Source organism: Chamaea fasciata, unplaced genomic scaffold (assembly GCF_029207755.1).
Source record: "Chamaea fasciata isolate MVZ Bird 193981 ecotype frontalis unplaced genomic scaffold, bChaFas1.0.hap1 SCAF_10, whole genome shotgun sequence".
Taxonomy (NCBI): Eukaryota; Metazoa; Chordata; class Aves; order Passeriformes; family Sylviidae; genus Chamaea; species Chamaea fasciata.
Genome location: NW_027094095.1, coordinates 8,414,306 through 8,437,792, shown reverse-complemented (window position 1 = coordinate 8,437,792; position 23,487 = coordinate 8,414,306). Strand labels below are relative to the sequence as shown.

Sequence of the window (23,487 nt, the reverse complement as noted above, 5' to 3'; positions counted from 1 at the left end):
CCCGCACCTCGCCCGGCGCAGTCCAGCCGCCCCCGGCCGGGAGGGCGGTCAGTGGAGAGGGGCTGCGGTGCGGAGGGAGCCCCGCAGGACGCCGTGCCGCATCCCGGGGACGGGAAAGGGAAAAGGACATGGAGCGCTGGCGGCGGCGGGGCCGGAGGTGTGGGCAGGGCGGGGAAAGCGGCGAGCAGCCCCGGCGACCGCCGCGCCCCGGCCGTAAAGGAGGCGGAGGAGGCGGCGGGGCGGCCCGGGCGCGGCGGCCCCGTCCGCGCTCCCCCTACCCAGCCCCGGCCATGAATATGTAACTCCCCTCTATTTCCCGAGCTCCATTGCGGAGCCGCCGCTCGCCATATTGTGCTGCGGGGGCTGCGGCGACACCGCCGGCCACGGAGCGAGGCGGCAGCGGCGGGCGGTGAGCGCGGGGCCGGGGCGGGCGGCGCTCCGGGGCTCGCCGTCCCTGCGGGGCCGGGCCGGGTGCGGGGCCGCGGGTGCCTGTGCGCGGTGTCCGAGCGGGGCTCACCCCGGGCGGGAAGGCGGCGGGGCGGCAGCCGGGCTATTCCGGCGGGCGGGGGTCGGCAGTGTCCGGGAGGAGCCGTGGCCAGCGGCCCCAGGGCAGCCTGGACCCCCGTGTCCCCTAGCCCGGCCGTGCTGCAGGGCCGCGGGGCACCAGCCGCCTACAGGGCCGGCGTGGGGCTGCCGAGCCCGGAGCAGCCGGCGGATACATCTGTACACACCTATACCTAAATCTAGGCAGCCGTCTCCCTGTGTATGCACGTAGGGATGTGTCTGTAGGTGCATGTGTGCACTCGTGGAGCTGCAGGCGGAGGTAGCACGCACGGCTCCATCGCAGCCGCGGTACCGCAGCCCCAGCCCGGCGAGCGCGGCACCGCCGCTGGCATTCCCGGCAAGGGACAGCTCACGGACACGGCCCCGAGCCGCTCCCGCCGGCTCTGCGGATCGCCCCTCTGCGCGGTACGAGCCCGGGTGTGATTTACAGCTCGGCCTGCTCGGTCTTTTGTCTGCCCCGGAGCCCGTGCCGAGCGGTGCTGGCGGGGCGTGATGCTCGCGAAGCGGGGCTGCTCCCGGGAAAACGTCGCTTCCCACAGGGCAGCAGGTGCAGCAGGACGCGGTGCCGGGAGCTGAGGATGTGCCTCCTCCCTCCGCATCGCTCCCGCTGCTTCCCGTACGAATTCAGCGCTTGTTTCTTGCCAAGTTTTACGTTCTGCAGGAGCTCTTCTGGATCGCTTGCCTTCCTTGCACCAACCCTGTGGCACCGTGTGTATATGAAACAAGCGCTGAGCGGTGTTCTCGGGATTTTTGTAGGCTGTTTGTATTTTGGACCCTCTCCTACGGAAAATAATTGGATCAAGTGCCTAATTCCGCAGAAATCCGGAGAACAGCTAGTGGAGAAAGATGATTTCCAGTATGATAATTGATAATCCAGCTCTGCTTGGAACTGGTTGTAGCTGTGTGTGATAACTCTGCAGTGCACATGGGCTTTTAAGGATTAAAGGGAATTGCTTGCATTTGAGAAAATGTGACTGGTGTGCAGGTGAAATTATGATTGCTTGGGGAGAATTCTTTAATCGAGTGTCATTCATTCAGTGACAAAGACACAATTTGTCATAGGAGTTCCCTGCAGAGGTGCTCTGATTTGTATTCATATGTGTTTCCATAAAAAACTTGTGTAATGAGATAATTTGACTTTTTTATACATCATGTCAAGCTCAGAGCTGACATTCAGCTGTCAGTGAAGACAGAGGCACTGGCTGTGACAGCCGTGGATATGGATAAGCAGTATATTTTGCATTTAAAAATGTGTTTTTTGGAGGGATTTACTTTATCAGTTGTCTGGAGATGGGAGGAATTTTCACTGGACAGCACGAGCTGCAGTGTCAGGTACAAGTTTGTGACTGGGTGTGACTCTGTTACAGTGCCTTTCAGCAATGACAGACAAATGGAAAGCATCTTTAAGCCTCGCTGCCCCCATGAATTGTCACTCACAGTGCTTAATAAATGCACGTTCGCAGTGTTTATTAATATTGTTGTCTGCATTCATGTTTGTGATAATGGAGGGGCACAGACTTTGTATTGGAGGTATTTTTTTCACTTCTTCAGTGGCTAAAATTGTTGACTTTTGGCTTCAAAGCTCCGAAGCACTAGCCTTGCTGCAGCTGCTAAAAAAAGCACTTTCTGTCTTGTCTTAGAGGTGAAATAATATGCAGGTGCCAGCAAAATAAATGGCATGGGTTTCCCTTGATCAGTGATGCTTTGTGTTTTAGGAGTGATGGGTGGTAATGGGTTGAGGATGGAGACTTAGTTGGGCATCTTGGGTAACTGGAGCAGAATTCTGGCATTTTCAGTGCTCTGCTGTCATTGAACAGAAATACAGGCTACAGGAAAGCCATCAGTCTTGTATGTGAAATAGATGTTGGACTAAGTGAGTTTCTTCATCTTTCTTTCCACTCTTTCCCTTGCTTACAAAAAAAAGTGTAATGGGAGGAGGGAAAGGAGGTTTAAAAATGAGACTTCAGTCTGTGACTGCTCAGTTGTAATTTTCTTAGAAGGGGCGTTGGATCTCCTCTCACTGAAGCACCAGCTCAAGGAACACGCAGGAAAGAAGCACTGAAGTAAAGAAATTCCTTCCACTTTTCCCTAAATACCTTTTACCTAATTTTTTTTCTGTCTAGTTCAGCAGTTTAATAATGATGCAGACAGAGAGTAAGGAGATTGGTGAAGAGATGCTGTTGAGCCTCAGCTTGCTTCTCCTTGGTTTTCTGTTGATGCAAATAACTGGCTGTCAAAGCTGACCTTAAATTCTTAATTTTCAGAGGAATGAGCACCATTGGATATTGTGGAGCTGTTTAGACTTGTCGCGGTGGAGAAATATTTTAGGAATTACCGCTGTCTGCTTTCCCTCCACTTCTGGATCCTGGAGCTCTCTTGCATACAGCAGGGAGTTAGCAGTAGTGTTCTGCTAACTAATTAAAACCTAATCATTCTTCACTCTTCACCTCTTGGGGATAACATTGAACTCTTTTGTGTAATTATTGGGTTAAACTGGTTTAAGTGTTGCCCCTGTAGTGCTGTTTACAAAATGAACAGTCTTGCTTGTGAGGCTGTCTTTGAAACTGTTCTTTGCTGTTGCCCAGGTTTAGGTGAGAGCTGCCTGCTTGCCAGTTTTGCTTTTATATATTTATTGCAGCTAATAAGTCAATCAGACATAAAATGGCTTGAGTCTTTTTGTCTCTCAAGTGTTGTGGGGGAGTTTATTTTCTGTTTATTAATAACCAAGCTGTCTTTTTGTTTTCATCAAGAAAATTTTATCACTGTGGGTTGTGGCTTCACTGCCAAGTGGGAGAGAAATCCTTGTAGCTCTCTAACATAGCTCTGGAAAAGCTGGACACTCAGGCATATTTGCTGGTTTGACATCTCAGAATTTCTCCTACAGTATCAATGCAATGGAATGCTGCTGCTTATTGTCATTTCTGTTACTAAGTGGGATGGACAGTAGGTACGCTGTATGCTGCAGAGCAGGGCAGGTGGCTTGCGTGATGTCATCTTGGTGTCCTGAGGAGAGCAGTACACCTGGATCTCAGTGTATTTGGCTTCAACTTCTACAGTGTTTTCTAAAATTTGCTTAGAAGTGTTTTTTAGCACTGTACCAAAGCAGCAGTCCAAGGTGATGAGCATGTTTTCATGTTTTTTGCTGGTGGGATGAAAAATAACAAACCCATGTTGGTTTGCCAATGAAGTGGAAGCAGATATGTGCTGGCTCCTCAGGCACTGATGTTTAGGGGTCTGGTGTGGCTATTTCAACACACCTTTGGTTTTAGACTGGCTTGGAAAGAACCTGGAATGCTGCACGTTCCTCTGGCAGAACCAGTCACAGCATTTGTGAAGATGCAAAAGATTCTGAATTGTAGTGCACAGATGTTCATAGAATTTTTGTTAAAATCTACAGAAAACTGAAAGGCCACAACAGAGGTACTGAAATGATTAAACTTCACCTTACTGATTCAAGGGCTCAGGTCTTGCTTTCAGCAGCTGTTACTTCAAGGACACAGCAAGAGAGTGATTAGCCTCAAAAAAATGTGCCAGCAGAGCAGGGCAAGGAAAAATTAAAAACAAAATCTCGTTAAAAATATCCTAAGGCAACACGTATCATGAATTGTATGTACAATTTAGTTGCTGTGACAGAGTCAACTTTTCTGGAGTTTGAAGCTTTACTTTTGTTTGCTCCCAAAAGTTTTCAGTCCTTTATCTCTCGTGTTCTGATCTGATACAGCGCTGAAATGAATTTTAGAGAGGAACTTTGGCTTTTCTTCTTCCCAGCTGGTTATTAATTCTGAAGTCCAAGGTTAATTTAAGAGATTAAGAACTTCATTTCTGAAACTCACCTGGGTAGTCACGCACATACTATGCAGTAGCATGCTTCATAATATGAGAAACTTGGCATAAAATTTAACAAGTGGCGGATAAAATCACAATTCTACTCACTCCCCCAGAGTTCTGCTTAATATTGTTGCTTCACAGAGCTAAATTATAGCTTGGTAATGGCTGTTTTCCTTTTTATATGAATTCTTGGCAAAGGTCTTTGGCACATTTGAGGTCAAGTGTTTGCCTGATCTATTGACCCACTCCGACAGTGAAAAGTTGCTGTTCCTGTAGCAGTTTTGGGTTTTGTTTCTAGTCCTGGCAGAAGGCATTAATGTTGTAACATTTAAAATATGTTACAGTTTGGACAAGATATATAGGTGGTGTGAAAGGCAAAGTTCTAGAATTTGAACTTTATTGATTAAAATAATCTTACTGCCTGATGCATTAGAGCAGTGGGCAATGTTTGCTTTTGTGCGTGCATGTGTACCAAAACCTGAAAAGTTTTCAAATTAATCCTTCAAGATTAAAAAAAAATCTAAGCTTAATAATTTAGGAATAGCTTGGGTTTGATGTGTGATGAGTTTGAGCAGGTGAATTCTGGATTCCTTAGAGGCAACTGATGATATAGATAGTTCTCTGGAAATGTCATGGTATTTTTATGTATTCCAGTTTTTCTAGCCGTGGAGATGTCTGGGAGGGTAGAGTGCAGAACTGACACTGAGGACTGAAGTGGTCTGGGAGGTGGTGTGGAAAGGCCACTGATGCATACAGAGTACAGACCTTGTTAAAATAAACTGGAATTTGAGCCTCAGCTCTACAGGAGGGATGTACCTGCACTCAGGGTGCTTAAATGCCGCTGTAGTTTCCAAAGCACCAAACTAAAATCACATCTTTGTGTCCAGAAGTACATGGCTGTTCCCAGCACTGTCATAAAACAGCCATAAAACAGATCAAACAGGAGTTTGATCAACAGTTTAATTTGGTCCTTTATTTTTCCCTGTTGCCCTTGACATCTAAACCAGGAGGATTATCTCCCTTTGGACACTTCTGTCAGCGTGGATTCATGGAGCCCTTCCAGAGGTGTCCAGATGCACAGCAGATGGTTTGTGTGAGGTCACGCTCCAGAGTCTCCCAGCCAGGAGGAGCAGCTTGACAGCCAGGTTGGAAATGCTGCCCAGCTCCATGGATTGATCCATCTCAGGGCCAGGGAATTGTGAGTGGCTGTTAGCTGGAAGATTCCATATCTCAAAGGCAAAACGCTTTTTTTAGGAGAATAAATACAGCCAAGAAGCTGTAAAAGACCATGTGCTTCCAAGCCCGTGGGTTTCAGAAATGCCAGTATTATTTTTTTCCCCTCAGTCAGATATCATCTGTCCAGCAGCCTTCCAGACATGCCATAATCACAGCATTAAGTGTTGTCACTTGCTTTTCAAGGGAGGATTTTTTTTTTTTTTTAATGTTGAAGAGAAGTGCTTTTAAGTTTATGGGAAAATGGGAGTTTGGGTCTAGTTATCAGGAAAATGAGAACCTCTGCTGTGGTATGATTGAGAGGGACAGTCATGCTGGGAAAAGGTCTTTGGTGTTACCAACTGTCAGGGCTGTTAAACTGCACTGGTGCCTTGGGTTTTTCTGCATTCCTCCGTTTTATTGGCTGCTTTGGGACATTTTTGAGTCTGTGGTCTTGAATTAATGATACATCTTTCTGTCTTGGCTGGGAGTGCTCTAGGGCAGCACTGAGGTTGTGTGTCTTTTCTAACTGCTTTTTATAGAGTGACAAACCTCGGATTTCTCAGTATTTTAAATGTAGAACTTAGCACAGTCTTGAGCGTGGGGAACATCTGTCACTCATGTATTTACAGAGAGTTTTATTGCATTAGTAACATCTCCATTGTGCCAGTTACCCAGTATCTGACGTCCACTGAGTTTACCTAGCCAAATGTAGAATTTGTGTCTTAATATTAATTTTCTGGTTTTATTATAGTTAAGTTTTTTTCTCGGCTGTATTGGGGTCATATTGATATAATCAATCAAAACATTTGAATGTTAATATCTTCATTTTCTTCTGTAAATAAAGTAAGAAGGTAGGATGGCAGGGAGCCAGGTGCAAGCACTGTTAAATTGGGATTGTCAGAGTGGTTCTCACATGTTTAATTTTCAGTGAGCATCGCTTCAGTTGTAACTGGAGTTGGAATGACGCAAAGTCATTGCTGGCAGTCAGGGTTGTAATGATGCAGGTGCTTTTAAAGACTGCTTACCAAAGCTAGCTCAGAGATCCCTGACGTGATCCTGCCCTGACATGAATCTGATCCCTGTCTTACTTCCCAGCCCCACTGTTGTCCAGGAGTGGCTGGTGAGATGGTCTTCCTCTCATAGAGCATGATCAACAAAATACTGATCCATGGTCCATAAGAGACAAAGGCCACATGGTTTTAAAGCTGGCAGAGTAGGTTTGGATGGGCTGTTGGGAAGGAATTGTTCCCTGTGAGGGTGGGGAGGCCCTGGCACAGGGTGCCCAGAGCAGCTGTGGCTGCCCCTGGATCCCTGGAAGTGTCCAAGGCCAGCTTGGACAGGGCTTGGAGCAACCTGAGGTAGTGGAAAGTGTGCCTGCCCATGTCAGGGGGTGCGACTGGATGAGCTTTAAGGTTCTTTCCAACCCAAACCATTCCATGATCCTATGATGATATGATTCCGTGTCTCTTTTCCCTCATTTTTTATCTGATTCGGAGTTTCTGTCCCACACACAGTCTGAGGGTGTGTTTGCTTGTAAGCTGTAGGGGTAGAAAGCGCAGTGTAAATACTTGTTGTTTCCAAATTGGGTTTCTGAAGCAGGTAATTGGGGTGTGAAGTTTCAGCTTCATATTTTGTATTAATTTGCCATCTTTAGCAGTCTTTTAATTGGTGTTGATTGTGCTTTGCACATGATAGACTTCTTGTTAATGTGCACCAAATATTTGCAATGCTGGCTCCGTGGAAGCGCTGCTGACTGCTCAATTTTAACTATAGCAGGCATTTACAAAGGAGCTCACATTCCCATCAGTATTAACTGATAAAGTGTTTGGTAATCATTTTGAAATTAGCTCACCAATGTGCTTTCATGTGTCCTGTGGATAGCTTGATAACACTCGTGTTTAATCTCTATCTGATCCTCATGAATTTGCAGCTTGACAGCTAATCTGCACCATTTACATCTCTAAGTGCTCTTTTTCTTAAATATGTGGCTATATCCTGAGTCTGTGGAGGAAACTCCCAATTTTAAGCAGACTTGCTGGATATTCTTTATAACACACCGGGTGTCTGAGGGCCCAGTTCCCTCATTGCTGTTTCTGCGCAGTTCAAACAAATGGATTCTGCTTTGTATAGATCTGCTGGTCACTGTTGTCCCCAAAAAGCCTTCTGATGTTTCTTTTGTGGGTAAGGAGGATGCTCATAGGATGATATTTGGCCACCTGGATTGTAAAGGTGCGTGGACAGGAGAAGGTCATGTTCACCTTTCTTCACCTCTTTGTTGTGGCAGTGGTTTATTGGCCGGTTAGTGTCACTTGCTGTTGGGTTCTCTTGTCTGTCACAGCTAAACTAAGGATAAAGATTTCTGATAGTGAGATAACTCCATGGGACAACTCCATAGGATAATTTGTTTTGGAAGATACTTCCAGCAACCATCCAATACAACCCCCTGGCAAAAGCAGGGCCAGTTGGTCACATTGGTCGCCACCACATCCAGTCGAGTGTCCCAGAGTGGGCATCCCACAGCCCCTCTCAAGTGATCTGTTTTTGGTGATCCTTTGGCTGTGGCTTTCTGCTTTCAGGTAGGATCAATTTCCCCTGTGGATTCTACTACTTAGCACTTCTTAGCATTTTATTCTGTCTGTCCATACATATTTTGTTGTGGGAAATACTTTCTCATTTTGGATTTATTCCATTAAGTAATTGTTGCTTTGTATCTGTTGCTTTGTATCTCGTGGTGGCAGTGCTGTGGGCTCCCAGGTTTTGAATGGGGTTTTGGTGCCTGTAACAGTCAATCTGATGGATACCAGGACATACTGTATCTCTTGGATGTCTGCAAGGCTGACAACTTGAACCTTACATGTGGAGCTGCCCTGCAGAGCCGCTGTGCTTTGATTGCAACTCTGAACATCAGTCCCTGAGGTTGGATTTGTTGTCTGCGTAGATCAGGTGTGATTGTGTCAAGAGAAGATGACTCTGCACTTGCCTCAGAATATTGAATTCAATTTGCAGATAGAAGGGAAAATCTTCTGGTAAGGGATATTGTGGTGTTGAATTTGATTGGAAGCCAAGGCCTGATGGCTGAATGAACTAAACCCAGTTCCGTAGGACCTTCCTCTCTTGAGTTTAGCCCCTTCGGAGACCAGGGTATAACTAGAGTAAGTGCAATATAAACTCAGCAAGAGACAGTTTGGGGAGTGGTGAGAGTAACCAGGGATGGGAGGCACAGCCAGGTGCAGTGACATCCTTGTTCATCCTTGTTCAGGATCACTGAGGAGGGATTTCCAGAGCAGGGAACAAAAGGAGCTCCAGGCCAGAACCTGATGTGGCTGTTTCCTGGGCGATTTTTGATCCAGGGAGAAACATAACTTCAGAGTGAATACTAAACATACTAGATTATAATCTAGTTCCAGTTGTCCCAGATAAAACTGGATGTGAAGCTGTCTGAACTGCCAGGGAACTGCAGGGGAGGTTAATTCCTTCAAATAGTGTCTTCTCGATTGTGTGGATTGTTTTTTCAAATCAAGTTCTAAGCCAATAAGTAGAACCAGAAAAAACCTAAATTTCAGAATGCTTTAGTTGAATAATTTGAAATGAATGATTGAATTGAGTCCACTATGAAAACATGCAATCTGTTCCCAATACTGCTCATAGTGTGAGAGAGAGTAAAACTTAAAGCTCTAAACCTGTTAAACTTCCAAGTAACTGCAGTATGAATACCTGTTTTTAAAGGAATTAATCCTTAGGAAGAAAAACCCAAAGTGGTTGAATGTGCTGTTGAATTTGGCACACCGAATAGAGGTCTAACTCTCTTACTGTTTTAAGTCTAAATATTTACCTTTTACAACTTGGAACAGAAATCAGTTATTTCTAAGATTTCAATACTCTCTAAAAATGTGTGTAATATTGTTTTAAAGAGTCTGATGCAATTTTTTTTTTCTCATAAATGGGGTTTTTTTTCATGGAAGTATCACAGAAATTTGAAGGGAGTTGGTGTGGTTATAGTCACACCTTAGCTGGGTTTGTGGGTTCTCTCTCCAGCTGCTTGGTACCATTGCAGCCTTTCTCTGGTCTCGAGGTGTGCTGACACAACCATGCTGCAGATGCTCTTTAGCCTTTGCCTGGGCTAAAACAGGCCTGGCAAAGCATTTTGGAGCGTCATCCAGGTTGTGAGGGATCCCCGATGGCATCCCCTGCTCCCTGTTTCAAGGGGGGCTGCCATCAAGGTTAGTGCTGGGCTAGAGCTCAGGAAATGTTACGCGTTCAGAACAGACGTATTTTCAGCAATAGTACTAAGGAGCTGCTACCCATTGGTGGGTTGGAGGGTGGGAACCTGTGGAAGGTAAGCTGGGAAGGGCAGGAGCAGAGAAATGGTGGCGCTGAGCTCCTCGTCGGCTGCCCACAGATCTGACTGGTCTCCTCTAAGTGCTGCCAGCTGGATTTTATTTTTACTGGACTGTTTCAGGAGTGAGATGTCCAAATATCCACTCTGCTTCAGTCATGACTACGTTGGAGTAAATAAATTAGTATATTTCAGTGTAAGAGGTTGTAAAGTGGATGTGGTGTGTTCTTGGATTTGATTTTTTGGAATTTTTTAATTAGGGTTGTTTTTTTTTTTACAAAGTTTTGTACCAGGGTTTAAAAGATGAATGGAACTTGTAGCTTTAATTTTTAAAGATGTTTATTCACTTTCTTATCTCAAGGTTTGCGTGCTGCCTAACACCAAGCTTAATGCGTTAGGAAACACCGCTGCCTAACCCACTAGGCTTAGTGCTCAGGGCCTTTTAAAAGTTTTTAGTTTAATTCATTTTTAAAACGTATTACGTTTACAGTTTTCTGCTAATAATTAATATTGATTTTAGACACACAATTTTTATATCAAATACATTTTACTAATATTTTTGTGCCGCTGTTAAAGCAGAAGATGGAGTCAAAGGAGAAGAAGAACTTAAGGCACTGCCCAAAATTTTCTGTTTTGCTTTTATTTACTTCTATTCTAAAAACTCAAAACTACAAATTTTTACCTTGTGACGAACTAAACTACTATTTATTTTAAATCTTGGTTGTTTTTAATTATTTATAAGTGTTGGAAGTTTTTTTTATGGACTAAGGTCAAAGGCCGTGCTTTCCTGGGGTCCCAGCTAGGGTCTTGGACCCCTCAGGACAATTCAAGGGGTTTTCCTCGTGCTCTGGACTCCAACAGTGTGTGACAAGTCTGGATATTAGTCAGTGGGAGTTTTTTATCCAAATTGTTTTGTGATTCTATAAATGTGGTTTCTCCCCAGTTAGCCTTTTGTTGTATCACTGGTTGCTTTCCTCTTGTATCCAGAAGGAATAGACAAGTCATAAAGGTAAAAAGATGATGAAAAGTCCAAGGTTGGGGTGTGTTAAAGTTTTGTCAAGAAACGCTCACAGGGGTGTCTGACTTCACATTGTTCCTGGTGCTCGCATGTGTGACCTGTGAAGAAGAAATCCCACTTCATTATAAAGTGGAAAAGATGTGAAATGTTGTACAGGCCAAAAGTGGGTAGTGTTGAGGTGAAATCTCTCTCATACTCTGAGCTGGGAAAATGAGTGTGAGAAACCTGTCATGTAAGACTTTTTTGAGAAACAATGCCAGAAGGGATGCAGAGGAAGAGTGAATTATGCCAGTGATTTTAGGAATGTGAGATTTCACTGGAATAAATTTCCAGACTGAAGAACAAAATGAGGTTCAACATTTTTTCTCTATCTTCAGTCCCTTTGCCAGTAGTAGTTAATAAAAAGTCTGTTGTACCTTCAGTCTAGAAACTTTACACTTCACGTTTTTCCTTCTGAATACAGTGTCAAAAGCAGGAAGATAATCTTCCTTCAGCTCATGAAAAACTTGCTACTTCTGTAGCTCCAGAAAGAATCAGCCATTGTGACCTGAGCCATGCATTATTTCCTGCTTTGAATCTAGTAGCAGTGGACTGTCCTAAAAGGAAACTGAAGAGTCAGCTAAATGTAGAGGTGTTTCCCACCTCACTTCCCCAAACAAACGGAGAAGGTCATTCATTGATGGAACATCTGAAGAGGTGGTTTGTTCACTGGTCACGGTTTTGGGACTGCTGGTTGGCACTTGGTGGCTGTTACATGGTCAGTGCAATTTTGTGTCAAAATGCATCTCCTGACTGTGGGGGTGGTTGTTTGATCCTGGTGCCGGCTGTGGATGTTGCTGGGTTGGATTTCAGCACTGTGAGGAAACACAATCCAATCGGAGAGCCACCGCTGCCAGAGGGAAAGTCAGGCCTCATTCACATGCGTTTTCCAGGAATGATACAGATACAGAAATTGTAGGGGATCGGGGCAAAAGCTAAACAGACCTACTTTCTGATCATCAAGAAGAGTAGAAACTCCATGGAGCATAATTTGATTGTTTTTGTTGTCGATCCAGCATGCTTGAATTGACCACGTTTCCACTGCTCCTCCGATTTCCGGTGCCAGAGGCAGAGGAGGTGTTTGGTGCTGACAGAATGGGCTGTGTGCATCTCTGCAGCTTTCAGCCGGCTTTAAGGCCACTGTTTTTCCTCTTAAAATTTGAAAGTACTATCACTGCAGCCCTTAGGGTGCGAGTGAAGCACCTGGCATCTCAGATGAGAAGGATTTCGAGTAAAGCTGGTTAGTTACTATCACAGCTATACAATGTCCTGTGCAGTGTGGCCTCAGGCTTGTAGGTGTGGCTGCAGGATAAATTCCAGACTCACTGAGGCTGGAGAAGACCTCTAAGATCATCAAGTCCAAGCTGTGCCTGATCCCCACCGTGTCACCACCACCAGAGCACTGAGTGTCACATCGGGGCCTTCCCTGGACACCTCCAGGAATGGGAACTCCAAACCTTCCTGGGCAGCCCCTTCCAATGCCCGACCGCCCTTTCCAGGAAGAACTCTTGGTGTTAATGTGGTTGTTGTGCAGATGGATGGGTTCAGTGATGCCCTGGCCCCCACAGCTGCCGTTCTGTGTTAGCAGGTGCCAACACTTGAGTTCAGGTGAGGAATTACCTGGGATGAGCTCTTCACTCAGGTGTGGAGAGCAGGCTCTTGCCAAGAACAGGCTGGATCCTCTGGCTGTGCTCTCTTGGTCCTTGTGCTCCAGCAGGTTTTGGCAAGGGTTGTGATTTGCAGCTTCATGAATTTCTTTCAGCAAGGGTTGTGATTAGATGAAATGATGGTTAATTGAATGTGTCAGCTTTAAAAGCACACAAGAGTGGTATCCAGTGCAGACACAGAATGATGTTTGGCCTCTGTTAGAACAACACATAGAAGACCCCTGTGGTTTTAGGGCACGATGTTTATACAGTAAAACTGAAGTTGGAGGTGGACTCTGAGAAGAATTGGTGTGACAGAAAAAGGGGGAAGGGCTTCAGACTGACAGAGGGTATGTTTGCATTGGATATTGGAAGAAATTGTTCCCTGTGAGGGTGGGGAGGCCGTGGCACAGGGTGCCCAGAGAAGCTGTGGCCGCCCCTGGATCCCTGGAAGTGTCCCAGGCCAGGTTGGACGGGACTTGGAGCGTGGTGGGTTGTTCCCTGCCCATGGCAGGGCATTGGAACTGGATAATCTTAAAGCTCCCTTCAAACCCAAACTATTCCAGGATTCTCTGATTCTTCTTAACAGACATGATAGGGGATGTGGCCATTTTTTGTCAGGCTTTTCTTCCCTCTTTCCTCAAAAAGAAGAAGAATACCAAGTGAGGAAACTCTGATTTCTGTGCCTGGATGAATGTAGATCTAATGCTTTGCACAGCTTATCTTGCTTTTCCCTTCACAATTAATTAAAGCCTATATAGTAACCGTGTTCTCCAGAGAGTTTGGGCCTTTTCATAAAGAACTTAATGAGTTGGAAAATGGATTATAATGTATGTGGTAGATGTCAATAGAAAATGCATTTGGCTGCTGAATTGAAGGGTCTGGAAACCCAGATTTAAAAAAGGAATAAAAGCACTTCTACTTCTTCCATCAAGAAAAACGGTCTGCAAGTGCAATCTTGCCACTTACATAGTTACAATTTTTTTTAAACATACCACTGTCTTATCCATCTGTTCCACACAGGGGTAAATTTTTCTGCTCAAGGCAGGCATTTTTGGAGTCATGGGAAGCAATGCCTCTTCTCCCCCAGCATAAAAGTATTTTCTGTTCAGAAGCATGATTTTCTTCTGCCACTTTGACCAGACTTTTTAACATGCAGTGTCTCTGTGTGGTAATTTTGCCTCATCTCATACAATACTACTAAAATTTTGATGGCACAGCAATGCAGTTTCTCTGGACTTTTAAATTATTATTATTTAAATTATGCAGTGACTGGGTTTCTCATGATCTTTCAGTATCTTTCAAACTTCTGATGGGAAGGCCCCTGGGATGTGTTTTGTGGAAGAAGGAAAAGCCCTCGTGGTGTGCTCCAGTGAGCGTGTTTGACTGGTGTGCTGTGTCCTGTCTCCTTTTGCCCTTCCCCTTGGTTTAGGAAGCAGACCCTGCTTTGCTCATGCGCATGTTTGGCAGTGGATGTTTTAGGGATATTTTCCACATCGGGTGGTATTTGTGGCCCACGTTCTCTGGCCTTCAGTTCTGTGTTATTTTGTTTAACAGCTGAATTGATTTTTGCCAAGTGTTCACGGCTGAGCGACTCCCCCAGTTCTCCTGGAGTGGTACAAGCAGGGGATTATCCGAGCAGAGCCTGGTTGGTACGTGGGGGGACGGTGTTCCCTGGAGCCTCTGCTTGGCTGGACACACACTGCTGCAGCCTGGGAGGGGAGAGGATCCTGGGGCAGACACACCTGAGTGCTCAGCCCATGTCCCTTCTTTCCCCAGCCATGTCTCAGGCCGTGCAGACCAACGGGACGCAGCCTCTGAGCAAGACCTGGGAGCTCAGCCTGTACGAGCTGCAGAGAACACCCCAGGTAATCACAGGACCATGCTGGGCTTGGGAGGGACCTCTGGAGATCACCCAGTGCAGCCCCTGCCCAGGCAGGGTCACCCAGAGCAGGTGGCACAGGGGCATGTCCACGGGGGTTTGGGATGTCTCCAGACAGGGAGACTCCACACCCTCCCTGGGCTGCTGTTCCAGGGCTCTGCACCCTCCAAGGAAAGTTCTTCCTCATGGTGAGGTGGAACTTGTTGTGTTTTAGTTCATGGCCATTGCTCCTCATCCTGTCACTGGCACCACTGAACAGAGTCTGGCTTTGTTCTCTAACACCCCTTGGAGACTTATATATATATTAGTGAGATTCCCTTCTCAGTCCTCTTTTGTCCAGACTGACGGGGCCCAGCTCCTGCAGAGAGATGCTCCAGAGCCCTCATCAGCTTCATGGCCTCCACTGGACCCTCTCCAGCAGCTCCTTGTTTTTATTGTGTGCTGCAGGGCTGGCAGCTCTGGGGTTTTATGTGCTTGATGTGTTTGTATCTCTTGCTGTGTTTCCTTGGGTGAAATGTGCTGTCTCCATGAGGAGGGGACTCAATCCCAGGAAAGAACCTTTCCCTTCTTTGCTGCCAGGAAGCCATCACAGATGGCCTGGAGATCGTGGTGTCCCCCCGGAGCCTGCACAGCGAGCTCATGTGTCCCATCTGCCTGGACATGCTCAAGAACACCATGACCACCAAGGAGTGTCTGCACCGCTTCTGCGCCGACTGCATCATCACTGCCCTCAGGAGCGGGTACGGGGCGCGGCCAGGGGCACTGCCAGGGCATGGGAGGACACTGCCAGGGACACTGCCAGGGCACGGGGGGACACTGCCAGGGACACTGCCAGGGCACGGGGGGACACTGCCAGGGCACGGGGGGACACTGCCAGGGACACTGCCAGGGCACGGGGGGGACACTGCCAGGGACACTGCCAGGGCACGGGGGGACACTGCCAGGGCACGGGGGGGACACTGCCAGGGCACGGGGGGACACTGCCAGGGCACGGGAGGACACTGCCAGGGCACGGGGGGGACACTGCCAGGGACACTGCCAGGGCACGGGGGGGACACTGCCAGGGACACTGCCAGGGCACGGGGGGACACTGCCAGGGCACGGGGGGGACACTGCCAGGGCACGGGGGGACACTGCCAGGGCACGGGAGGACACTGCCAGGGCACGGGGGGGACACTGCCAGGGACACTGCCAGGGCACGGGGGGGACACTGCCAGGGACACTGCCAGGGCACGGGGGGACACTGCCAGGGCACGGGGGGGACACTGCCAGGGCACGGGGGGACACTGCCAGGGCACGGGAGGACACTGCCAGGGCACGGGGGGACACTGCCAGGGACACTGCCAGGGCACGGGGGGGACACTGCCAGGGCACGGGGGGACACTGCCAGGGACACTGCCAGGGCACAGGGGGGACACTGCCAAGGACGAGGCACTGCCAGGGAAGAGGGATGTGACACTGCCAGAGGACAAGAAGGGGATGTTGCCAGTGCCAGGGACGAACGCTGTGGAGGAAAGAGGGCTTGGACACTGCATTGCACTTGAGGTGGAAGTGTCCTTGGCTGGGGGCTGCTGTGGGACAGTCACTGAGCACTGGGAGTTTCTGAATGTGCAACACACCTTTCAAATCCTGGTTTTCCATGTTCAGCCATCTTTGGAGGACAGATCAAATTGCTTCATAATTCTGTTTCTTGCAAGGAGTTGAAGCGCTCTTTTGTATTCTTCTCTTAGATCCAGTAATAGTAAAACAAAAATTCACATTACTGATAAAAATGGGTTTAATTTCCCTTATTCTTCCTTTTCCTAATAATACATTTCAAATTATGTAGCCTTCAGCCATTTCAAATTATGTGTCCTATGAGTGTTAGAAACTGTGAAATCACAGAATCCCAGAATGGTTTGTCATGGAAGGAACCTTGAAGCCCATCCCACCGCCTGCCATGGGTAAGGACACTTTCCACTAGCCCAGGGTGCTCCAGGCCCTGTCCAGCCTGCCCTTGGACAATTCCAGGGATTATGGGGCAGCCACAGCTTCTCTGGGCACCCTGTGCCAGGGCCTCCCCACCCTCACAGTGAAGAATTTCCTCTAAGACTGTTTCAGTATTATTCCCACTAGACATCTATTTTCTTTTAGGTAAAAATCCAGCCAGAAAATGAAAAGAAGGAGGAAATGTGGGACTTCTGATCTCTTCAGTCTAAATAGTTTGCTTAAACATACTTCAAAATAAAAGAGCAGCAGGGAAAGATTTGTTTGGGATCTTTGTTTAAATATCTCCAACTACCTGATCTGTCAAGAGACAGAAGCCCCTTTCCAGATTTACTGTAAATACTGATTCTTAGTGAGCCCTTTGACCAAGAATGGAGGCAACAGGGCAGAGTTTTGTTACTGTTGGAGAGTTAAGTGTTGTTTGCTTCCTTCTTGTCCATGTCCAGCAACAAAGAATGTCCCACGTGTCGCAAAAAGCTCGTTTCAAAAAGATCCCTGCGGCCAGACCCCAATTTCGACGCTCTCATCAGTAAGATTTACCCGAGCCGGGATGAGTACGAAGCTCATCAGGAGAGGGTGCTGGCCAGGATCAGCAAGCACAACAACCAGCAAGCCCTGAGCCACAGCATCGAGGAGGGATTAAAGATTCAGGCTATGAACAGGTACATAATCACATTGTTTGCCTTTAGGCTAAAAATAGAGTGCCTGTCCTCGTGCCCTGTGGAGCTTGAGAATCTTCTCCTCTCTTCTGATACCTGGCAAAACAATTTTCAACCTTTGGCAAAAGAATTTTTGACCTTTTGTCTACTATTAGAAATCTCTGTATCGCTGCCTGCAACTTCTGTGGCAGCCTGATAGAAACTTTAGTTTAGCTTTACCAAATTATGGCAGTCATGTCTTCGATAAGAGACCATAACACCATGAATCCTGTACCAAATAAATGCACAGAATACCAGGACTTGGAGCTTAGCTGTGACTTAATTCACAGGCTAGATGGAAAATGGGGTGTTTACAGCATGGTGAAATTTCCAGGTGGGCATTTAAACCTAAGAGAGCCAGCTGGGAGAGAAGCCACAAACTTTGCATGATAAAGCATGGTGTGATTTAATAATTCTAATCACATGTGGATCCATGTTTGGATGAAAATAAGAGTCTGTAATTGCCTGAAAAACAACTGTGTGAAGTTAAATTGGTCTTAAAACACAGCTAAAAGGTGTGTGAGGGACATGAAAAAATTAATAGTTCTGTCTATGAGTATCTTTTTCTGCAAAAGAATTAATATTACTGATTTTTTTAACTTCAAATCTCTCTGCAATGTTCAGTGCTTGCACGTGCCTCACTTGGGGAGGAGATGTTGATGATTCTGGATGGGCCAGGGTGTATCTCTGCCTGTTTGTGGTCAGGTTGCAGCGGGGCAAGAAGCAGCAGATCGAGAATGGCAGCGGCGCCGAGGACAACGGGGACAGCTCCCACTGCAGCAACGCCTCCACACACAGCAACCAGGAAGCAGGGCCCAGCAACAAGAGGACCAAAACCTCAGATGACTCTGGGCTGGAGCTGGACAACAACAACACCACTGTGGCCATAGATCCCGTGATGGACGGGGCCAGTGAGATCGAGCTGGTGTTCAGGCCTCATCCCACTCTCATGGAGAATGATGACAGCGCGCAGACGAGGTCAGTGGCCCCTGGCCATCTCCAGGTATTCTGTAGCTATTTCCTGGTGCTTTGGTTTTCCATCACTTCGTGGGGCTTCCTAACATCAATATACATCAGTCATACCACAGCCTGCTTAACTGTATCACAGGATGGTTGGAGGTGGGAGGGACCTTAAAACCCATCCAGTGCCACGCCCTGCCACGGGCAGGGACACCTTCCACTGTCCCTGGTTGCTCCAAGTCCCATCCAGCCTGGTCTTGGACACTTCCAGGTGTTCAGGAGCAGCCACAGCTTCCCTGGGCAGCTTGTGCCAAGGCCAGATGCAAATAAGCACTCTTTTTTTCTGTTCCAAGTCAGGTAGATGGTACTGCTCAACTATTAGGAAAAAGTACAGTCAGTAAGCTGTTTTAAGCCTTTGATCACAAATAAAGATGTTTTTAAGCTCTTCTAGCATTGCAGTTCACTAGTGGGATGATGGTGTTACATCAGCCCCTTTCTACTTACTCTAAGATCCCTTGGGAATAAACAAACCTTGTATAAATGTCAGCAGTTTTCAGAGCAGCTTTGTGTCAGCAGGACTTGCCGGCTGGCAGCTTTTGCTGACATTTTTTTGTTCATAATCCAGTCCAAGCACAGTTTGCAAATTTTGGCTCTCGGCAGAGAGTAGTTCTATGGTGTTTCCTCAGGTCTTTTCTTGGCTTTCTCTGCTGATGAGACATCTCTCTGTGATGTGTGTAAATCTGTGCAAAGCTTCATCTGGGAACTGTTTCCAAGGGCCTTTTCACAGCTGACGTTTAATATTCGGGGCGTTGCAGATGGCTTTTCCCACAGCTGCTGCTCAGTCATCACTGATGATCTGTGTGGCCGCTGTCACAGGTACATCAAGACCTCAGGCAACGCCACGGTCGATCACCTGTCCAAGTACCTGGCGGTGAGGCTGGCCCTGGAGGAGCTGCGGAGCAAAGGCGAGTCCAACCAGATGAACCTGGACACGGCCAGTGAGAAGCAGTACACCATCTACATCGCCACCGCCGCCGGACAGTTCACCGTAAGCACCGCCTGCCCCAGCCCCAGCACAGCCCTGCACGCACCTCTGCTCACAGTCCACTCAGCTGGGCTCTGCCCCGGCTGCCTCAGGGTAAAATCTGTGGCACCAGCTTATCTAGCAGCAGATCAGTTGCTTTTTGGCAGAAGCTTGGTTGGTAGAAAAGGAGGCGTAGGAATTACTTGGGAAAAACGCAGTGATGGCATCAGCCGTGACCTGGCTTATGCCGTTCTTTTCCAATTAAAATCGAAGAGGGAAAAACATTACTTCACTTGAGAATCTTGATGTTTTTTAGCTTGTAACCTGTGCCACATTACTGGTGACTCCTTCAAGTCAGCACATTTAAGTATTCATTTAAGTAGCCTGTTTTTCAGCATGACATCAGATTACCTCATTCATTCCCATTTTGCTGTTCTCTTCTAGGTGCTAAATGGATCCTTTTCCCTGGAACTGGTCAGTGAGAAGTACTGGAAAGTGAACAAACCCATGGAACTGTACTATGCCCCCACCAAGGAGCACAAATAAGTGCTGGGAGACTGGGATGGAACTAACTCTTTTTATAGCTACGACTTCTTTAATATTGAAGTAAGGCACCACCAGTATCTTCATGGACAACACACGTGGTGCCTTCAGGCACTCTCAGTATACTCAGTAATATGACTAGACAGTATTCTGGGCTGTATTTAATTTAGTCTTTGGGTTGGGTTTTTTGGTTTTTCCCTAGGAGACTAAATGACCTTCTCCAGTGCATTCCAGTGTTTGAGATGCTTTTTTTGTTCCTAATGCATGATACCTGATCCAGTGTTCTGGTTTGGAATGGCTTCGTTTCGTCCAGGTAAATCTGGATTTCTGCTCCATTGGACACAGTTACAGTAGCCTCTGTGAAGTGTGGAGTGTTGGGTGGCCAAGGAAGTCTGTTCAATAGCAGCATATGCCAAGGAATGTGTTAAATGTTGGAATTTGGTGACTGTTACCCATCTGAAGAATTGACTGGTTGGTAGAGTCAATGGATTTGGGATAGTCTTGCAGCTAGAGGTAATCTGATTCCCTGGGAAAGGTTCATTAAGATATTTTCTTGTAAACAATGGTGAATTTTACATCTTGTGAGAGGTATTGCTGCCCATGGCAGGGGCTTGGACCGAGATGGTGTTTAAGGGTCCTTCCAAGTCCAGCTATCCTGGGATTCTGGGATTCCAAAGAGCTGCAGTGAGAAAACTGACACTTCAAAACTTTACTGAGCTTCATTTAATACTTCAGTGAAAGGTGGTTCATCAGATTGGTTTTGTTTTTAATGGCTATTTCAGTCCAAAAACACCCAAACACCCCAAACCTGTAACTCTTTCCCATGCAGGACATGCCAGTCTTGATTCCTGCCTGGCCCCTCCTGCAATGTTGCCCTGTCCTCACAGCTGTACTGAATGAAATCTGGATATTTCATAGCCCTGCTCTGTTCCCTAGAGTAGGATCTCAGTTGTGAATGTGCTGTGAAGAACTGTCCAGAAAACTTTTTTGTTAAAGCAAATCCCTCAAATTCCAGCACAGAGCCATCAAAATGCTTTGCTTTGGGGAATTGTGCCACCCCAGCAGGGACCTTTTCATGGCGTCAGTGTGAGTAGGGAAGACTTCGACTGTAAGCTGCTCCAAGATTCTACTTTTGTTACTTTGCCATAGCTTTAGCAAACATGGCTTAGCACTTTGGAAGACAACTTCAGTACTTGACAAAGTTTTACCATTTAGTGTCTTATATTTAGGCTCAAGTTTCCCAGTATGGCAGTGGGCCACGCTGCAAGGTCTGGTAGCTGCTGGTCACTTGCATGTGCAGCCCCTGTACCCTGGCTCTGGACCTTGCTGTGGCTCTGAGGAGGCAGCTTGACCTGTCCCATGTCCTGTCTGAAGGGAAGCTGTCACCACGAGGTTCCCTTTGCTCTAAGACTTGCTGATGAATCCTCCCATTTGCCCCTGAGGCTGGAAGCAGAGAGTTGGTGGTCGGTGGGAAGTACCAGGCTTTACTCCACATGCTGTGGGTTACACTCCTCCTGGGTCCTGCCTGGACTCCCACTGGCTTTGGCATGTGATACAGAAGTATTCTGCTGCTTGGGGATTCTCCTGGGAAGGATTTGCCCTTCTCTGGCTCTGGGCTTTCTTAGCACTTGTAAATAGTGTCCCTTCTGGCTGTTCAGTTCAGCTTTATCCTGCTGTGGAACCTGCACAGGCTTCTTTGAGTAACTTAATTATTTCCTCTGACTGGAGAGCCTTGGGCTTTTGTGACATGAAATGGAAGTGTTCAGGCCCCAGAGCACAGAGGGGCAGCTATTAGGGACCTGTTTTTGCTGACTTTGTGAAATGTTGCTGTATAGACTGTAGTGCATGTCCACAGAGTATTATGGGGGGTGGGGAAGTGGCTGTGCTAAATGCTTTAAAGTTACTGGGGAAACTTCTAGATTAGTGCCAGCATCCCTCCTGGGGGGGAGCTGAGGGGAGGGACAGTCCCTTAAGCAAGAGAGGTGGTGTGAAGCTGAGCAGTCTGTCTAGGAGCTGTCACTTTGTCTCCAGTTCTTTTGAAAAGCGTGGGAGAATGTGAAGCTTTTATTTTCATGTTGTAGTGAATTTCCTGAGTATTTATGTTCTTTAAATATTATATATATAATGTAGTTGTTTGATTAAACCATTGATTGCACTGTGACTCTTTAGTGCTATAAACTATTTTATTTTCCAAATGCCATTATTCTTCCCCCTTTTAAAGCCATGTTCTTTTGTAAGTACATAATGTGTGTTACATACGGGTAAGCCTAATATCCAACTAAAGTTATCTCCTATCCAACTAAAAGTCCCACTGAAATGCTCAAATTGACAATAAAAGCAAAAATGTTATCAACAACCTGTTGGGAATTGCAGTGCTGCTTCCTCTTGTGGTAGATCAAGGACCCCCTTTGGGCAGTGTTTGTGCTGCAGTGCCTGGGGCTGTGCAGGTGCAGCTCAGCTCCACCAGTGGTGGCTGTTACAGTCCCCTGAGAGCAGCTCAGCTCCTGAGCATTGAGTGAGAAGGTAGGAGCTTACAGAAGGCATCAGCTCTTCCACTGACCTGTCACAGGTGCTGCTATTCCAACCAGATCCTGCAGCCTGAGGAAGGGGATGAGGGATTTTCACAGCACATTGGTTAAACCCAGCAACTTTGGGTGCATTCAAGTATTAGGCAGCTTCAGTCAATAGCAGCAGAGAGCAACTGTAATGAACCCCTTCAGCTGAGATGCCTTATTTAGAGGTCAAGTTTCGTTCCTTTCCTTGCTTTCTCTCTACATTTACCACAACTTTTAACCAGAGAATGCACCCTGAGTTAAGAGGCAATACTTGAGTATGGCCAGAGTAGGGTTTCTTGAGATGCACTGAACATGAGCACTCTGACTGAGGAGATCCTGCTGCTCTCTGGGCCACCACTGGTTACCCAAATTGCCTCTGAACAGCTTAAACTCCCAAAAAGCTTCTTTTAATCACAACAGGAAACACCCCATGGGTAGGAGGATACCTCAGGTACAGAGCAGTGGATGTGACACTGTACTGCCCATACTCATAACTGGATCGTATGCTACAGCAGAATTTCCGTATGGCCTCTGGCATTTATTCTCCAGAGTGCTGTTCAGCTGCTGGCCTTGCACTCATTTCCCTCAGTCTTCCAGCACTTGATCAGTTGTTATTTTCTATTCAGGACAAGCCACTTGCAGAAACACCTTGGTCCAACAAAGATCTGCTGAAGGTCTGTACCTGGCACAGCACTGGGTACTGGCTGCTCCAAGAAGTGACAGGGAATGAGCTGTGTGTGACCCTGCCACCACCTCCTGCATTATCCTCACCTACTTCCCACTCTGTCTCCCACTGTAGCAGCCAACCTGGCCATGTGGATCAGTGCCAGGAGGAACAAGATGTCCCAAGCTCCACACTCAAACCAACAGTAATTCTCTTGTCAGCCCATAATGGCAGGACTGACTCCACCTGATCAACAGCAGAGACAACTGCTGAATAGGAAGAGAATTCCCAGAGGCCTGAGTTAGTAACACCCCTTCAGCTGGTCCCTGACAACAGGCAAAACCCCACCCCACATCACAACAGCTTCTGCCTGTCCGGCAAAGAGCCCAGGTTGTACAGATAAGTCTGAATTTCACTTTTTCTGCCCCTCTAGACACCTGGGAATAGTTGCCTTGGCTTGGAAAAGGTATTCCAGACCTTGAGCTCCTTAAAAGGAGCTGCAAGAGTAATCAAAAGTATTTCCCACAAG

The 23,487-nt window shown here is 47.0% G+C and overlaps 1 protein-coding gene across 3 annotated transcripts; it reads left to right on the top strand.

The window, feature by feature from the left end:
- Nucleotides 1-227: 227 nt before the first annotated feature.
- Nucleotides 228-22,095, top strand: RNF2 (ring finger protein 2). Of its 3 annotated transcripts, none has more exons than XR_010722410.1 (8): nucleotides 228-409; nucleotides 14,426-14,514; nucleotides 15,108-15,268; nucleotides 16,961-17,176; nucleotides 17,918-18,190; nucleotides 19,049-19,220; nucleotides 19,641-19,802; nucleotides 19,942-22,095. XR_010722410.1 is itself a non-coding variant. In XM_066192207.1 (8 exons), the coding sequence occupies exons 3-8, from the start codon at nucleotides 14,428-14,430 to the stop codon at nucleotides 19,740-19,742; spliced, it is 1,011 nt and encodes a 336-aa protein (XP_066048304.1). In that variant the 5' UTR covers nucleotides 228-409; nucleotides 14,204-14,298; nucleotides 14,426-14,427; the 3' UTR covers nucleotides 19,743-22,095. The 3 variants fall into 3 exon arrangements, 2 of the variants coding, with proteins under 2 accessions (XP_066048304.1, XP_066048302.1); XM_066192207.1 differs by adding an exon at nucleotides 14,204-14,298 and having other exon boundaries at nucleotides 19,641-22,095; XM_066192205.1 differs by having other exon boundaries at nucleotides 19,641-22,095.
- Nucleotides 22,096-23,487: the final 1,392 nt, after the last annotated feature.